Genomic DNA, 18,098 nt, shown 5'->3' with positions numbered 1-18,098 from the left:
CGTGGTATGAGGTCTGAGAGGTGCGTTTTCATGGCCCACAAGTTCCTATGAACCAGCACCCTAAGCACCATCTCTCCCTTCCTTCTCTGGAGATAATTCAGAACTACAAGTTAAATGGATTTTTTTTTCCCTATTTGCAGCTCTTCAGAGACACTGATGCAAAGAATCAAAGTTACTCCATAAGTGGATAGAAAACAAAAAAGTGAATTCCGTTTCTCAAGGGACCCTGCATCATCTCCTCTTTCTCCCACCCACTACTCCTGCCTACTAGCGAGACTGGCTCCTCAGTCGACAGTAAGACGCAGCCAGCAGACAGGGATATGGTTCCCTAACTGCCTTAATTGCCAGGTACTCTGGTGAAGAGACTTGAAATCCGCCCCCAAACCCCCAGTGCTCTTCTTAGCCAGTAATTTCACCACGTCTGCCAGCTGTTTCCCAGAATTGGTGCCAAAGCTAAATAAATGGCAGATTTGCATTTCACTTGAAACTGTGCACTTAGGAAGTTATGCCTTTCCCGGGAAGCCCGATTTCTCATTAGTCCGTAAAAGAATGATGGGGAACCAGGGCCGATTAGGCCCCCACATTGCACCAGGTGTGGTTGTAGGCGCTACAGGGGTCATCTGTTTCATACCTCACCCCTCTGAGGTCAATGTGTATGGTCGCATTTTACAAACCCGGGGCACATAGTAAGGGAGCAGGGATTTGGGGAGGACCGAGGCTGGGTCCTCTGACTCCAAGTCTAGTGTTCTTTCTGGCTCCTAATTTCTATCCACACATTGGACAATTTGGCTGACTTAAGAGGAATTAGAGGGGGACTTCCCTGGTGGTCCAGTGGGTAAGACTCTGAGCTCCCAATGCAGGGAGCCCAGGTTCGATCCCTGGTCCGGGAACTAGATCCTGCGTGCATTCCGCCAACTAAGAGTTTGCATGCCACAACTAAAGATCCCACGAGCCGCAGCTAAGAAGTCCGCATGCCGCATCTAAGACCCAGTGCAGCCTAAATAAATAATTTTTTTTTTTTAAAAAAAGAGGAATTAGAGGTATTGGCTTATAGCAGGTTTTTGTCTTCTATCAGAAGTTCTTGGGTTGTAAAGATTAACGTATTTGAATTACTGTGAGTAAAATGCTGTCAAGAGAGCTTGGAACACCGTGATCACACCTTTAGTGGCTGTGACCACAACTGCCACGAGGATGATGATCCACCTGAAAGTCTAGATCAGGAAATCTATCCTAGGTAAATTCCTTTGGGTTAAGGAGTCCTTTCTAATCAACCTCTTCTATAATCCTGGTGCTCGGGAGTAGAATATCAAGCTACTAATTTCCTAGTGTGACTTTTTAGAGGATCTCTTACATTTAGGGCAGCCATAGATACTAGATTGTTTTGACAGGAGACTGGACTTAGGAAATGAATAACAGAAAGGAAAGGGATGGAGAAGCTTGAACCCCTTTAGTTTTTTTAAATAAATTTATTTATTTTATTTATTCATTTTTGGCTGTGTTGGGTCTTCATTGCTGAGTGGGGGCTTTCTCTAGTTGTGGTGAGTGGGGTCTACTCTTTTTTGCGGTTCACCGGCTCTAGGCGTGTGGGCTTCAGTAGTTGCAGCACGCGGGCTCAGCAGTTGTGGCTCGCAGGCTTAGTTGCTCTGTGGCATGTGGGATCTTCCCGGACCAGGGATCAAACCCCTGTCCCCTGCATTGGCAGCATATTCTTAACCACTGCACCACCAGGGAAGTTCCTAAAATGATCCATTTTAAAGTGAACAATTTAGTGACGTTTAGTATCTTCACAATGGTGTGCAGCCACCACCTCTATGTGGTTCCAAAACGTTTTCATCACAAAATAAAAGCCTGTACCTACTAAGCAGTTACTCCCCTCTCCTCTTAGCCTCCGGCAATCACCAAGTTGCTTTCTGTCTCTGGATTTACTTATTCTGGATATTTCACATAAATGGAATCATACAATATGTGACCTCTTACGTTTGGCTTCTTTCACTTGGCATCATGATTCTGAGGTTCATCCATGCTGTAACATGTATCCGCACTTCCTTTCTATGGCGGAATAATCTTCCACAATTTGTTTATCTCACCATCTGCAGATGGACATTTGGGTTGTTTCCACCTTTTGGCTATTTTAAGTGATGCTGCTGTGAACATTCGTGTGTAAGGATTTGTGTGAGTCCCTGTTTTCAGTTCTTTTGGGCATATACTTATAAGTGGAATTTCTGGGTCATAAGGTAATTCTACATTTACTTTCTTTTTTTTTTTTTCTTTTTGGCCGCGCTGCACAGCATGTGGGATCTTAGTTCCCCAGCCAGGGGTGGAACCCGTGCCCCCAGCAGTGGAAGCGGAATCTTAATCACTCGAGTGCCAGGAAAGTCCCTATAGTATTTAACTTCTTGAGGAACTGCTAAACTTTTCACAGGGGTTGCACTGTTTTACAATCCTGCTAGCAGTGTATAAGGGTTCTAATTTCTCCACATCCTTGAATTTAAAACTTTAAATGCTGCATTAGGGCTTCCCTGGTGGCGCAGTGGTTGAGAGTCCGCCTGCCGATGCAGGGGACACGGGTTCGTGCCCCCGTCCGGGAAGATCCCACATGCCGCGGAGCGGCTGGGCCCGTGAGCCATGGCCGCTGAGACTGCGCGTCCGGAGCCTGTGCTCCGCAATGGGAGAGGCCACAACAGTGAGAGGCCCGCGTACCCCCCCCAAAAAAAACCAACCAAAAAAACCTGCATTAATCACTTACAGGATGAGGAAGTGGCCTCTCTTTGAAACATTTTCTTCTTTCACATGTTAAACTTTCTCTTTCACACAGAGCCTACGTATGAAAGTGACAAGGAGGAAGGATACTATCAAGTGATGCAAACAGAAATTCCACCAGCCTCCAGATACCATGTGTCATATTACGCGAAGCTGCGTGAGTTTGTGCTTCAGACTGCCTTGGTCACTTCCAGGTGAACAAGCTCAAGACTTTGCTCTCCAGCAGGAAGAAGATGACCGACAGCGAGTTTGGCTATATTCACATGCTGGCCCAGGACTACCTGAAGTACGTCTTGCAGATACCGCAACCTGGATCTGGTCCAAGCAAAACATCCAGGGTGTTACAAGACGTTGCTTTCTCAGTCCAAAACGAAGTTGAAAAGAATTTGAAACCATGCTTGGACAATATTGATGTTGTGTCCATAGACACCGCCAGAACAATATTCAACCAAGTGATGGAAAGGGAATTTGAAGATGGCATCGTTAACTGGGGAAGGATTGTGACCATATTTGCATTTGAAGGCATTCTCATCAAGAAACTTCTAGGAAGGCGAATTGCCCCAGATGTGGACACTTACAAGGAGATTTCTTACTTTGTTGCAGAGTTCATAACCAAAAACACAGGAGAATGGATAAGGCAGAATGGAGGCTGGGTATGTGTGATGGAAATATTCTTCGTTGTTCTTTACTTTGAAATAGGAATTGACAGTTTCCTTGCTGATTAAAAAAAAAAAAAACTACGTAAGGATTATATTTTCCTTGGGTAGTTTGTTTTAAAAGTTTTAAAATTTTAAAATAAAATTTCTAGCTCATTTCCAATGAATCTTAAAACTTTATAGTTGGAAAACTCTTGTGGTTTCAGTTTTTATTCCTAACCATGTAAATTGCAGGAGTGAGTTTTGGGGATTAATAAAAGATGCACCTCTCTAATGCATCTTTAGAGTCAGAGTCTAGTCTGAGACCTAGCTCTTGTTAGCGTTGTCATGACAATGTAGAATTAGTACAGAAAGAGTTGGTATTAGATGCTGTTATATTTAGATATTATGTTACAAAAGACAGGTGTAAATTTTTGCAAGTTCATTGCTTACAAATTGATTCTTTTTTCAGTTTTCTAATATGACAAATTCTGGCTGGTAAAGCTTGGTGACTAAAAAAAAAATAATGTACTGCACCACCAGCAAGAAACTATTCAAGAATCTCCAAATAAAAATTCACTTTATTATCAGTGTCTCGAAAAGCTAAGATCGTGCAGGGAGCCTATATTACAACTCATATTGGTAAGGGGCCTTTCCCAGCTGGACCTATATGCTTTTCTTTATATCCCAATACACTGAATACTTATTTTTTACAGCACTTATGTCCTCTCTTCAACACAAACCCTGGCCTCCCCTCTTCCCAGAGCTATCCACTGGTATCAATTCTTTTACATGCAAAACATGCCTGTTGAACATATCCATAGAAAATATACTCAGCACTTCTTTGTAAAAACAATTGTTATAAATTATTAAATACTATGTAACAATACTAATATAATACTAAATAATTTATAGCATTTATAAATTATTTGTATAAATTGTACATGGTATTCTTTTTTTTTCATCCAAGGGCACTTTATTTTTTAAAATTTATTTATTTTTATTTATTTTTGGCTGTATTAGGTCTCTGTTGCTGTGTGCAGGCTTTCTCTAGTTGGGGTGAGCAGGGGCTACTCTTCGTTGTGGTGTGTGGGCTTCTCATTGCAGTGGCTTCTCCTGTTGCAGAGCACGGGCTCTAGGCGCATGGGCTTCACTAGTTGTGGCACAGGGGTTCAGTAGTTGTGGCTCGCGGGCTCTAGAGCGCAGGCTCAGTAGCTGTGGTGCATGGGCTTAGTTGTTCCACGTTAATAAGTATTTAAAAGAGTACTACAGGGACTTCCCTGGCCGTCCAAGGTTAATGAAGACAACGAGCTTCCACTGCAGGGGGCTCAGTCGCAGCATATTCAAAAAAAAAAAAAAAAAGTACTACATACATATACGCTGTTGTATGTAAATGCTGTTGAATGGTTATTTCTAGCTGATGGATATTTATTTAGTTCCAGAGCTATCACAAACAATACTTCATTGAATATCTTTAATCATGTCTTCCCTTGTGTGTGTGTTTTTCTAGGATGGATATTGGGACATAGAATTGCTAGGTCATGGTGTAAACACTTTTTAAAATTTACTAGATTCTTGTCCTCCAAAGTGGTTCTACCAAGTCATGCTCCCGTCACAGCTTGTTCAAATATCCCACACTTCCTCCCTTCCCGGCTGACTAACATTAGGTTATAGTAGTCTGTCATAGTTTCCCTATTCCGCTGGCTTAAAAATATATACCTAATTTACCTTGTTTTAATTCTTGTTTCCTTGATTACTAGTGAGGTTAAACATCTTTTCATATTGAGCGTCTTTACATATGTTTATTGACCATTTGTAATTCTTATTCAGAGAACTGCCTATTTATATCCTTTGCTGTTTTCCTATTATTTTGTCTTTTTCTCACTGATTCGTAGGAATTCTTGGAATATTCTGGACACAAATTATTTTTATATATGTGGTAGATATCTTCTAATTTGTTGTCTTTTAAAACTATAGATGTCTTCGGTGCTTATGTCTTAAACGTTGATGAAATCTTTTACTTGATGTTTTTTGCATTTTGTTGAGGTCTTTCTGCATAACGTTAGGGCTTACTGCAGCCACTCCCCTTTCTCCATCACCTTTTCTTCCTGGAACTCAGCCTGACTTGGGGCTAGACAAAGCATGTGAGATATTTGGTCGTGTTTTTTTCTGGTTGCTGTGGAAAGTTATACTGAAGGACGGGTGGAAATTTCAGCTATTACGCTGTGTAGGTTTCAAGTGAAGGCAGAAGTTTGTTAGCACGGAGGCCCACGTATGAGCATCCTAGTTTACAAGCTCTGCATGAGTTTGCACTGTATTTGGAACACCCAGAAAATGAATAAACGTTACTGAAAATTTTAACTTCTTAATAAATTTTGTAAGCTCCTGGAACTCATAATTGGTGGAGGGTGTGGAATTGTCTCTGAGAAAGTCTAGAAGTGTACTCATCTTTTGGGGGTGGTACAGGTGTAAGTGTGCGTGAGTATGGCAGGATATAAACACACATGTGCCCCCCACACACACATCAGCCTTCACCAAGTCCTTATGTAGGTTTTAAGCTCTTGACTTTTCCACTTGAACAGCTTAGACAGAATAGAAATGCCCTTTAAGATGTCATTTCAAAGCAACCTCAATAGTCCTTTCCCAGCTCATAGGAGACACTGAATCTGTTCAAGACGGGCAGTGCTTTTTTGAATCAGTACAGACCAGCATGGCAAACCAGTATCTTCTTTGTATACTGATGTGGACAAATCTGCTCGAATGAATGAACCTACTCTTGACTGACTTACTTCCAGGGAAAGGGTACAATCCCATGCCTGTGCTAGTGGAGTCAGGTGGCCCATAGGAAGAGAGGAAGATGAGGAGGCATTTTACAACGTCATCAAGAAGCAAGCACCAACGTCTGACTTTCTACCATCCTGGAAAACTCTCCAAAAAAATCACTGATCTCTTGTCCTGTCCACAGTCATTCATATGTGCTTGTCATTGGCTCCAGATTAAAGATGCATGCCTATAATGAGAGATGAGAGGGGCATTTCACCTACACCTAGAGAGTACCCATATTTAATTAAATTTTAAGTGTGCCCAGAGATTTTATGAAAACTTTTGGATCAAGAATGTGGTAGGTGAGGACAGCAGAGATAATAAGAGCACCAACTCTGAATCAGACGGACCTGAGTTCATTTCATGCTTACTACCTGTGTGACGTAAACAAGTTATTTAACTTCCCTAAACCTCATGTGTAAAATGGGGACACTATTGCCGTCTATCTCCCAGGACTGGTGTAAGGATTAAATCAATTAATATTATATATAAAGCACCCAGAACACAGTTTCTACAAATAAGAACTCAATACAAGCTTAGAGCTATTGTTATGATTAGTAGTAGTATTGCCTAACTTCCCTGAATAGATTTAATCTCCAGAAATTATATCATCAACTATAGTTAGATATTAGCCACCATCTAAAACAGATGCCCTAAAGGTTAAAAAATAAGACCAGTGTATCAAAAATGGGGTCATAATCTCATAAATTAGATTATTTATGACATTAAGTGAGTTACTTTCCTTCCTTTCTTCCTCCCCTTTTTCCTTCCCTCCCTCCCTTTCTCCCTTCTTTTCTTTCTTTCCTTTTTTCTTTGCTGCTTCTCATCTCGCTTTCTATTCCTCTTCCACATTTACCGTTATTTCCTCCTGTCCCTCTGCCAATTTGACGTGCTGAAAACGAATAGGCTCTCATAGATCTCACAGGAGAGCTAGTGCTATTTGTTTTTTATCAGTCTTTGGCATTCATGAGGAAAGGCTGGTTCTTAAAAACCATTAGAATGTGCCTGGGATGAAATTCATCTCACCCCTTGGGATTGCCTTTCCTTTGCAGCTAGGTGGCTTTCTTACTTTTGCCCTCTTCAGTTAAGCATTCTCCTGTGCCTGTGCCGGTTGAGTGGAAAGGACACTCAGCCCTCAGCTCCACACGGGAGGAATCATGTCTACCTAATGCACCACCGAATACTGCATGCTTGGCCCAGGGCCTATGGTATAGAAGGTAGCCAACAAATATTTGTTGATGGAGTGATTGAATGAACTAGCATAGAAACTGAGATTTGAACTCTGGTTTTCCCATTCACTAGAAGTGTGATCTTGAGTGAGTTTCAGAAGTAACTTGAAACTCAGATTCCTAATGTAATAAATATAATAAATATTATATTATGTTATATGTAATATATAATGAAGACAGTAATACGTACCTTAGAAGGGAAGTTAAAAGATTAAAGGACATTTCTGTAAGAGTGCTTTGTAAACTGTCAGATATTAATACAACTATGAAGGTTATATGGGAAATTCCAGAAAGTTTAAATATGTAATTCTTAAAACTACTCTAATACCAAAAGAAAGCCCCTTTTGAAAGTAGGGATGTACAGTCAGAATTGGTGCTTTCCAAGTGAGCAGTATATTAAAGTCTGAGTCATAAGAGTTAGGCAAAGTAGGTTGTATTTTTTTATGATCGTCTTGCTTTGAATAATGGTCTGGTGAAGGCAAATAAAAGGACACACAGGCATGTAGACGACTGACTAAGTATTCAATCCGGCAAAGGCATCTCCAAAAGGCGTAAAGATCTAGCAGCAATGAAATACAATCTCAAGAATTCTTACATATCCTTTGATTAAATAGATTTGGGGGCCAGATTCGTCTTGTATTTCTTTTGAATTTTAACTTGAGATTTAAAAATCATTTAATGAAAACTAAGGTGAAACATAGTTCAAGTCTTCCTGTGGGTCCTTCAGGAAACCTAAGTTCAGCTCTCTAACTTTGGGAGTCACCCGTGACCCCTTTCCCTCATACCCTCTGTCCAACTCATCAGCAAATTCTGTTGGGGGCACCTTTGAAATACTGCATATCCAGTGCCTCCAGGCAACTTTCCTCTCTCACTTGACTATGTCAAGAGCCTCCTATCAGTGTCCCTACTTCCATGCTTGCCCTGCGATGGTCTGTTCTCCACATAGCAGTCAGAGTGATTTTTTAAACAACTTGCCTCACTTATTCCATGTTAACACTTTCAGTGTCTACAGAATATCCCTCCAGTTTTAGGCATCATAATTTACTTAAGCCACTCCCAACTGTTAGACATTTGGGTTGGTTTCTGTTTTCCCTTCTTAGAAATAATGCTTCAATACTGAACATGAAGATGGTTTTCCCCCCACATTTTAGAAGACCACCTCATGATCACTTTCTAACACTAGAATGATTGGTTCATATATGAGTATAATTACACCACTTATACATATTGGAATACATATTGCTTTCAGAAGGTTTGTATCAATGGGACAATGTCACAACTTTACCAGCATTGGGCGGAACCATTAGATATAATTTTGAGGGTTTAATAGGCTTAAGATTACAAGGTCAATTTAATAGGTCTAAAAAACAATAACATATATTAAAATGTGAATTTATTTAACTGCTAGTAATGTGGAATTTTTTCCCATATACTTTTTTAAAGACAATTCTGTTTTTTTATACAGCAGGTTCTTATTAGTTATCTATTTTATACGTATTAGAGTATATATGGCAATCCCAACCTCCCAATTCATCCCACCCCCTCTTCCCCCCATATACTTGTTAATGATTTACATTTCTCTTTTTAACAGCGTTTGCCTTTTTTTTTTTTTTTTTTTTTTTTTTGGTACGCGGGCCTCTCACCGCTGTGGCCTCTCCCGCTGCGGAGCCGCCGCGGAGCACAGGCTCCGGACGCGCAGGCCCAGCGGCCATGGCCCACGGGCCCAGCCGCTCCGCAGCATGAGGGACCCTCCCGGACCGGGGCACGAACCCGCGTCCCCTGCACCGGCAGGCGGACCCCCAACCACCGTGCCACCAGGGAAGCCCAGCCTTTGCCTTTTTTAACTATTAAGGGCTTGATGATTTTTCTCTTACATTTCAACGAACTCTTTCATGGCAAATGTAAATAGTCTCCTGGTCTGTTGTTCTTATTTTAGTTTCTTATCGTTTTAAAAAAACTTTCATCTTCATATTGCTGAATTTGTCAGTTTTTTCCTTTGTTCACGCTTTAATATTTATTCATTTATTTATTTATTTTGGCTGCGCCTGGTCTTAGTTGTCGCATGCGGGTTTCTTAGTTGTGACATGCATGCGGGATCTAGTTCCCCGACCAGGGATCGAACCCGGGCCCCCTGCATTGGAAGCACGGAGTCTTACCACTGGACCACCAGGGAAGTCCCTCCTTTGTTCATGCTTTAGTTTAGAACTTTAATATATATGAGGATGACATATTATCTGCCTAATTGTAATAGATGGTGATCATTGTAACAATAATAAAAATCATTTTAGAGTGCCCCATTAACACGGGGTTTGTGAAAATTCTAGGAAGGCGAGCACTGAAGTGCATGCACACCTAGAATGTACGGGAAATGTGTGAGTGTGTAAGGGCAGGGGACAGAGGAAGAAGAGAAGGGGCAGTCTGTCTCCTCTGTTAGCATGTGACAGCATGCATCTCCCAGCATGACTCCACACTTCACACAGAGGCTTAGTGGATGCTGGCTTTCTTGCTCAGTCTTTTCAATGGAAAATCCACCTGACTGGTGTTTGTCTGCACTGCCAGTGATGCTCAAAGACAATTCCAAGGCACTACAGAGTTCTCTGTCAAAGAAATATGCTTGGTTTACATTTTGGTGTTAGTCACACTAGACTGTGAACTACTTGAAGGCATTTGTAACCCCCAGAAATGGAACTTGCTGGAGGTAGAGCAAATGTTTACAGGACGAACATTAAAAAAAAATTATTTTAACTATTTTCTAATCTTCTTGGTGGTGGTTTGAAAATTTACGGAGTGCAAAGAACGGTGTCTGCATCCCAGTAGAGGTCCAAGCACTAAGAAGTCAGGTAACCTTATGTAACTTATTTTTTTCTGGACCTCAGTTTCCTCATTTGTGAAAATAAGAGAGGGCATTAGGCCGGGTGATCTCATAGGTACTTTTCAGTGAGGATGCTCTATAAGAATAGATTATAAATTAATTACACACAGTGTCCGGTTTATACTCTTATTTTAAAAAAAAACATGTCTAATCAAAAAGAGAATGAACTGTCATGGAAACCACAATGTTCTCACAGGCTCAGAGGCACTGATTTAATCTCGCTTTCCTGTTGAGTCCTTATGACTCTCAGCACAATGGGGTTTACAAATATAAATGCATATTTCAATACCAGACATTTGAAAGAAAAAGAGGGAAAAAGAAGATAGATTTTCTGTCCTCTAGAGCTATGCCATCCAGTAGAGCACTTGGCTGTCACTTGTGACCCTTGAACAGTTGCAGTGTGGCTGGTCTGAATTAAGAGATGCCCTGAGTACAAACACACATTGGGTTTTAAAGATTCAGTACAAAAAAAAGTAAAATATCTTGTTTCCATATTGATGACATATTGAAATCGTAACAGTTTATTTATTTACTCATTCATTCATTCATTTATTTTTGGCTGTGAGGCAGGCATGCGGGATCCTAGTTCGGCAAGCAGGGATCGAACCCACGCCCCCTGCAGTGGAAGTGCAGAGTCTTAACCACTAGACCGCTAGGGAACTCCCCAAATCACAACATTTTAGATGAACTAAATATATTTGAAAAATTAATTTTGCCTCTTTTTACTTTTAAAAATGTGGCTACTGGGAATTCCCTGGCGACCCAGTGGTTAGGACTCTGCGCTTTCACTGCAGAAGGTGTGGGTTCAATCCCTGGTTGGGGAACTAAGATCCCGCAAAAAAAAAAAAAAATGTGGCTATTAAAAAAAATTACATAGGAAGCTCGCACTATATTTTTATTGGACAGTGCTGTCTGGAATGGGAGATAGAGAATGATAGAGAATGATAATAGGATGAATAGAATAAAACTGGTGAAAGTACAGAGAAGATTGACTACCTGCATTATTTAAATGAAAGTTTCTTTGCTTTTCATTCCAGCAAACTTAGTCTCCACTAATTGTTAAAATGTTAAATTTGTTCTCTCATAGGAAAATGGCTTTGTAAAGAAGTTTGAACCCAAATCTGACTGGCTGACTTTTCTGGAAGTTACAGGAAAGATCTGTGAAATATTATGTCTCCTGAAGCAGTACTATTGACCAAAAAGGACACTCCATATTGTGAAATCTGCCTAATTTTCTTGAATCGTACACGAAGCATTTGCCAACACTTACTTCTACTTCTAAACAAATAACTTTGATGATATAACTTGACATTCCAGAGTTATGGGAATTTTGTCCCTATTTTAATGAATAAATTGTATGTATTTGTTTCTATACGTAATTTGTGTCCTGCCTGTGGGTCCAACAAAAGGGTAAAGCTCAATACAGGGTACAGAGATTGAATTAAGAGAATGATGACCAGGAAGGTGATGTCTTCGGCAGATTTTCTTAAGGGTGTGTCCATTACCCAAAAATCATTTTCGGTGTCACCAGTCTAGACTGATGATGAGTGAGGTCTGCTTCCCATGTACCTCTGGGCTCCAAGCTTTCTGGAGTCCCCAGTGCCCCTAGATGCTTACGTAGGGTTTTCCACCAATGCCCTCTCTGCCACACTTTAGAGTTGCCATGTAAAGTTGACGAATATGGCAACCAGATATGGAGGAGACTCTGGGATAGTCTGAACAAAGACAGGTAAACGATTCAACATTGGGCCACTGTTAAACTCTCTATTTAAAAATTTCACAAAGTAGAAAATTATGTCATTTATTAGCCCCTGTGTTCTGATTTTTAGGTCAGCAAATCTGGTTGCGATATGGGAGCACAGTACCCTGTTCTCGACTTTCCCACTCTTCCTTTTCCTCCCTCAATACAATATCTGCCCCACTGGGGCTTGCTTTTCCTTTCCTAGGAAGTTGTTGATTGATCCAATAAAGAAACCAGAGCGTTGCCTCCCCAGCAACCCCCTTCAGGCTATGGGCATTTTCACAGGGGCTTTCAGTTAATTCATGCTTTACCTCTCATAGTGATTCTTAACGGTGGGGATTAGGACTCTGGGGCAAGCTAGCAGGGAAATATTTTTGACAAAAGTAGCTTTGGTTACTTATCAAATCACATCTGAGAGGCAACTACCTAGGCCACCTGGGCTTGTGTCTGCAGGAGGCAGGGAGCATTTTCTTCTTCCTCCTTCAGCCAAGTGCCTCCCCTCCCCCTTCTGAAATGTGTTACGTTTTAATTCATTTTTGCATTAATCAGAGCTAAGTGGTGGGAATGAATAGTCATGAACGGACATAAACAGGAAGCATGTGTAACGGTACTGCTACCTGGAATACACTTGCACAAGAAACCACAAACCCTGGCTTTTACACTGCCATGATCTATTTAACAAAGTGACACTGGGATATCACTGACCGTTTCTGTTTCTGGCTTGGTTGGTGACCTGGTCTTTCAAAGTGCAGCTCACTGTGTGTTCTGTTTAGCACTCTGCTTAAAAGAAAAAAGACTTTTATGAACCTCAACTCCTACCTCAAGCCAAACACAAAAATGAAAGTGAAAACAGATCACAGACCTAAATGTTAACTATAAAACTCCAAGAGGAAAACACAGGAGAAAATCTTCACAACCTTGGAGTAGGCAAAGATTTCTTAGCTACAACACAAAAAACCTGAACCAGAAAAGAAAAAAAATGGTAATTTAGAAATCACCAAAATTTTGAAATTCTTTTAAAAAGACACAGTTAAGCACTCAAAGAGAGGGTATGTGAATTATATTTCAATAAAGCTGTTTAAAAAAAAATCTCAAAGCAAGCCATGGAATGAGAGATAATATATGTCACATTATTATCTGACAAAGGACTTGTATCCAGAATAAATATAATACTCGTACAATTCGATAACAACAAGACCATCAACCTAATTTAAAAATTGGCAAAAGGGCTTCCCTGGTGGCGCAGTGGTTGAGAGTCCGCCTGCCGATGCAGGGGACACGGGTTCGTGCCCCGGTCTGGGAAGATCCCACATGCCGCGGAGCGGCTGGGCCCGTGAGCCATGGCCGCTGAGCCTGAGCGTCCGGAGCCTGTGCTCCGCAATGGGAGAGGCCACAACAGTGAGAGGCCTGCGTACCACAAAAAAAAAAATTGGCAAAAAATTGGAACACACTTCACACACAAAAGTAGATGGTCAACAGACATGGAAAAGATGCTGGACACCATTAATCATGAGGGAGATGCAAATTAAAACCACAATGAGACCACTGCACATCTTCCAGGATGGCTAAAATAAAAAAGACTAATAATACCACCCTTGAGGAAGATGTGGAATAACTGGAACTCTCATCCACCCCTGGTGATAATGGTAAACTGTACAACTGCTTTGGAAAACAGATTGGCAACTTCTCATATAGTTAAACACATACTTGCTGTAGGACCCAGCAACTCCACTCTTAGGTATTTATTCAAAAGAAATAAAAACATAGGGACTTCCCTGGTGGAGCAGTGGTTAAGAAGCCACCTGCCAATGCAGGGGACATGGGTTTGAGCCTTGGTTCAGGAAGATCCCACATGCCATGGAGCAACTAAGCCCATGCGCCACAACTACTGAGCCTGCGCTCCTGAGCCCACGAGCCACAACTACTGAAGTCCGTGTGCCTAGAGCCTGTGCTCTGCAACAAGAGAAGCCACTGCAACGAGAAGCTAGCGCACTGCAACGAAGAGTAGCCCCTGTTCACTGCAATTAAAGAAAGCCCGCATGCAGCAATGAAGATCCAACACAGCCAAAAATAAATAAATAAATAAATTTATTGAAAAAAAAATCACTTCCTTACTCTATGGCCCTACAATTTGTTCCAGGCCCATCTTGTTCCTGCCTCAACTCTAGAATCAAGAAGCCCGGGTTGTTTATCAGAGAATATTTAGAAATCAAGATCTGGATGCTAGATTTCATTGCTACTGCAGTGTCACTGCTTCTGGCCCTCTCCCAAACAGAGCTAGGAAATACATGTGTGCTTTTAACATACATATCTCTATTTATTTCTGTATCTATCCATTTGTTTATATATTTAAAATCATGGGTTCATACTGACACTTCGTTTTTTTTTTGGAGTATAGTTGATTTACAATGTTGTGTTAGTTTCAATACTGACACTTCTAATTATCCAGCACCACAGGGTTCATTCCCCAATTCCCTCTTTCTTTATGTGTAACTTGTTTTTCCAACAAGGAGAAACCTGACTCATTATCCATAATATCTTTCCTTATTTGTTCAATTCTAGAATAAAGTTGCTTCACAATTGTTAATATACACCCCTGTGAAAAATAAACGTACCAACTAGAGTGCAATATTTGTATAAAGTTATTTTTGTCTTTGGCCTTACAGTATACAGTCAAAATACTGTTTTCCAAACTTACTTAACTTAGTTTTTTTTCTTCTCCACCCACTTGTTGTGGTTATGCTAATCACTGACAATACAGTTCAGTTTGTTCGTCCCTGCTTGTATTCTATTTTGGCTTCTCTCCACACCCTTCTTGTATGTATAACATTATAAGGGTTCCCATTTCCCCACACCCTTGTCAACATTTATCTCTTGTTTTTTTGACTATAGCCACCCTAGTAAGAAGTGGTATCTCTCTGTGGTTTTGATTTGGATTTCTCTAATGACTAATGGTGATCTTTTTAAGTGCTTATTGGTCATTTGGATATCTGATGTGGAGAAATGTCTATTCAAGTCCTTTGTGCATTTTTAAATTGGATTATATATATATTTTTTTAATTGTTGAGTTTGAGTTCTTTATATATTTTAGATACAAGTCCCTTGTCAGATATATGACTTGTGTGAATATTCTGTCCCAGTCTGTAGGCTGTCTTTTCATTTTCTTGATAGTGTCCTTTGATGCACAGATGTTTTTAATTTTGATGAAGTCCAATTTACTTTTCCTTTCTTGCTTGTGGTTTTGGTGTTATAAGAAACCACTGCCGAAGCCAAGGTGATGAAGATTTATGCCTATGTTTTCTTCCAAGAGTTTCATTTTAGCTCTTATATTTAGGTCTTTGATCTACTTAGAGTTAACTTTTGCATGTAGACATTTAGTTGTCCCAGCATCATTTGTTAGAAAAGACTATTCTTTACCTATAGAATTATCTTGGTACTTTTGTCAAAAAAAAAAAAAAATCGACTATAAATGTAAAGGCTTATTTCTGGACTCTCAATTCTATGACATTTTCCTATCTATCTTTAAGCAAATACCATACTGTCTTGATTACTGTAACTTTTGAAGTTGGAAAGTGTGAGTTTTCCAACTCTGTTCTTCTTTTTCAAGGTTGTTTTGGTTATTCTGGGTTCCTTGCATTTCCATATGAATTTTAGGATTGGCTTATTGATTTCTGCAAAAAGGCCAAGTTTGATAGGGACTGCATTGATTCTATAGATTAATTTGTGGAGTACTGCTATCTTAAAAATACTAAGTCTTCCGATCTATAAACATGAGCTGTCCTTTCACTTATACAGGTTTTCTTTCTTTCAACAATGCTATGTTGCTTTCAGAAGTTTAACTCTCCCTTTGTTAAATTTATTCCTAAGTATTTTATTTTTCTAATGCTCTTGTAAATGGAATTGTTTTTTAAATGTCAGATTATTCATTGTTAGCATATAGAAATCTGTATTAGAGTTCTTCAGAGAAACTGAACCAGTAGGATATATATCTTATATCTTATTATATATACCTGATAATATATCTCCTATTAATATTATTTCCTGATATATGTGTATGCATGTGTATATATATATATATATGTATGTATTGATACAGAACAAATAGACAATATCTATCTATAAAGAGAATATAAAGAATTGGCTTATGTGATTATGGAGGCTAGTAAGTCTGTTCTATGTCTCCTTCTGTTCTTTCTATCCTATTCCACTGGTCCACTGTATATTCAAGTGGCAGTACCACACTGTATATTCAAGTGGCAGTACCACACTGCTTATTTTCTCTAAACTTCCAACAATTTCAGTTTATTTTCTTTACCCACCGAATTATTAACTTTCTCACCTTTTCATCAGATTACTGAGCCTTTCTCCACGCCTAGTTATTCCCTTGAGCTACTATCCTCTCTCCTCCCAATCCAGGTCACATGCCCTGCAAGAGAAAAAAATTCTTGGTGTCTCCACTTCCTCAAGTCTTCAGTTTCTGAAGGAATAGAACTTTCTCTTTTTTTTAAATTTCATTTTATTTTTTTGGCCATGCGGCATGTGGGGTCTCAGTTCCCCCACCAGGGATGAACCCGCACCCCCTGCTTTGGAAGCGTTGTCTTAACCACTGGACCGCCAGGGAAGTCCCGAAACAGAACTTTTATAGTAGGAGCAAGTTCCAGTTATTCTACAGTGAAAATATTGTTCGACCTTGAGCCTGTAATGAACTAACTTTCAGTCCTGAGTTCTCCAGAGGTGAACAGAAGAGACATGCTGATAGTAAGAGAAAATCACTTGCTTCATCAAGCATCTGTCCCGACCATCGGCAGTAAACCAGCTCCCTCCCAGCTACTGGAAAAGAAAAAGAGGAAGGCGTTATTACAGACAAAAAAAAGTCATCTTCCCTTTAGCTAACAGGTCTGTGTATCGTGTAAATTTCTCTATTCGGCCTGCCTTTGCCTTTTCAGGCCCCAGAGAGCCCCAGTACTACACGACACGTGGCACCCAGGGAATCCTGAGTCTTTATATAACTCCTTCCAGTAGTACCGCCGGCCCAGGGAGGTCAGGCGTGCAGATCTGTCACGGCTGCCCTCGACTTGCTGGGGGAGGGGCGTACATTGACCGCGAAGCCTGCACGTAGTTCGGGTACCAAGGGCGGGAGGCGTGGTGCGCCCGGCGACCCGGAAGCGGGGGGCCAGCGGACCCAGCGGCCTGCTGACGGGACCCGGATCGCACCCGCGAGATGGCGGCGGCGGCCGTGAGCAGCGCCAAGCGGAGCCTGCGGGCCGAGCTGAAGCGGCGTCTGCGGGCGCTGAGCGCCGAGGAGCGGCTGCGCCAGTCCCGCCTCTTAGCCCAGAAGGTGGGAGAACGCGACAACAGCCACCGTAACGCCGGACCCGGAAGCCTCCAGGCCTGCGTATGTGCGCAGGCGCAAGCCTCCGGCGCGCGCACGTCCGCCCGGCGCGCGCACGTCCGCCCGGCGCGCGCACGTCCGCCCGGCGCGCGCACGTCCGCCCGGCGCGCGCACGTCCGCCCGGCGCGCGCACGTCCGCCCGGCGCGCGCACGTCCGCCCGGCGCGCGCACGTCCGCCCGGCGCGCGCACGTCCTCTGAGGGCGCGCAGTGTTCCTCTGAGGGCGTGCAGTGTTCCCCTCAGAGCGCGCAAGTCCAGTTGTGGGTGTTGGAACGCTGTTGGGTTCAGTGTTCGCGCCGTGGAGAGTTATGGGGTTTGTGAGGGAGAGGATGGAAGTGGGTGACAGACTGCTGAGGTAAGAGCAGCGTGAGAGCAGAAAGATCTGGAGGGGGAGACGGGCGGACACCTGAGCGCCAGTGTGCCTTCAGTGAGTCTTAAGAGTCTTAATGAATTACAGGGGACTTCCCCCCGGCGGTCCGGTGGTTAGGACTCAGCGCTCCCACTGCAGGGGGCGCGGGTTGGCCCCCTGGTCGGGGAACTAAGATCGCACATGCCACGCAGCGCGACCAAAAAAAAAAAAAAAAAAAAAAAATAGAGTCCAGTCATTGCAGTAAATTGAACAGAGAAAGATGCAATTACTTCAGACG

The 18,098-nt window shown here is 41.8% G+C and overlaps 2 protein-coding genes and 1 long non-coding RNA gene across 14 annotated transcripts in view; 2 read left to right on the top strand and 1 right to left on the bottom strand.

The window, feature by feature from the left end:
• The first annotated feature begins 1,973 nt into the window (after window positions 1–1,973).
• BCL2A1 (BCL2 related protein A1) lies at window positions 1,974–11,530 on the top strand. Its single transcript, XM_079912628.1, has 3 exons — window positions 1,974–2,172; window positions 2,816–3,413; window positions 11,407–11,530. Exons 2-3 carry the CDS (start codon window positions 2,994–2,996, stop codon window positions 11,512–11,514), a joined length of 528 nt encoding a protein of 175 aa, XP_079768754.1. The 5' UTR covers window positions 1,974–2,172; window positions 2,816–2,993; the 3' UTR covers window positions 11,515–11,530.
• Window positions 9,690–17,292, bottom strand: LOC307181789. Of its 3 annotated transcripts, XR_013827047.1 has the most exons (5): window positions 17,156–17,292; window positions 16,772–16,890; window positions 16,400–16,486; window positions 12,766–12,837; window positions 9,690–10,745 (listed from the first exon to the last, which is right to left on the bottom strand). It is a non-coding gene; the product is annotated as an uncharacterized lncRNA (long non-coding RNA). The 3 variants fall into 3 exon arrangements; XR_013827049.1 differs by lacking the exon at window positions 9,690–10,745 and having other exon boundaries at window positions 12,709–12,837; XR_013827048.1 differs by lacking the exons at window positions 9,690–10,745; window positions 16,400–16,486 and having other exon boundaries at window positions 12,707–12,837.
• The window catches only part of LOC307181787 (5-formyltetrahydrofolate cyclo-ligase), a 263,359-nt gene continuing 262,416 nt past the window's right edge, over window positions 17,156–18,098 (top strand). For 8 of the 10 annotated variants that reach the window (XR_013827042.1, XR_013827043.1, XR_013827044.1 and 5 more), the window contains exon 1: window positions 17,156–17,455. Coding sequence is in view for 4 of the 10 variants with exons in the window: in XM_079912625.1 (XP_079768751.1) it covers window positions 17,282–17,455 (174 nt within the window). In the remaining 6 variants the exon portion in view is untranslated. The remainder of the gene's footprint in view (window positions 17,456–18,098) is intronic. The other 2 variants (XR_013827041.1, XM_079912624.1) reach the window with 1 other exon arrangement.

The sequence above is a fragment of the Stenella coeruleoalba genome, assembly GCF_951394435.1.
Source record: "Stenella coeruleoalba genome assembly, chromosome: 2".
In the NCBI taxonomy this organism is placed as follows: domain Eukaryota; kingdom Metazoa; phylum Chordata; class Mammalia; order Artiodactyla; family Delphinidae; genus Stenella; species Stenella coeruleoalba.
Note: the sequence above shows the minus strand (reverse complement) of the source record. Positions and strands in the feature narration are given on the sequence as shown.

Bases quoted from the DNA above. Each gene is read 5' to 3' on its own strand.
- BCL2A1 (XM_079912628.1), top strand. From the start codon at position 2,994: ATGACCGACAGCGAGTTTGGCTATATTCACATGCTGGCCCAGGACTAC. The intron at 3,414-11,406 runs GTATGTGTGATG...GTTCTCTCATAG, and splicing joins TAAGGCAGAATGGAGGCTGG to GAAAATGGCTTTGTAAAGAA.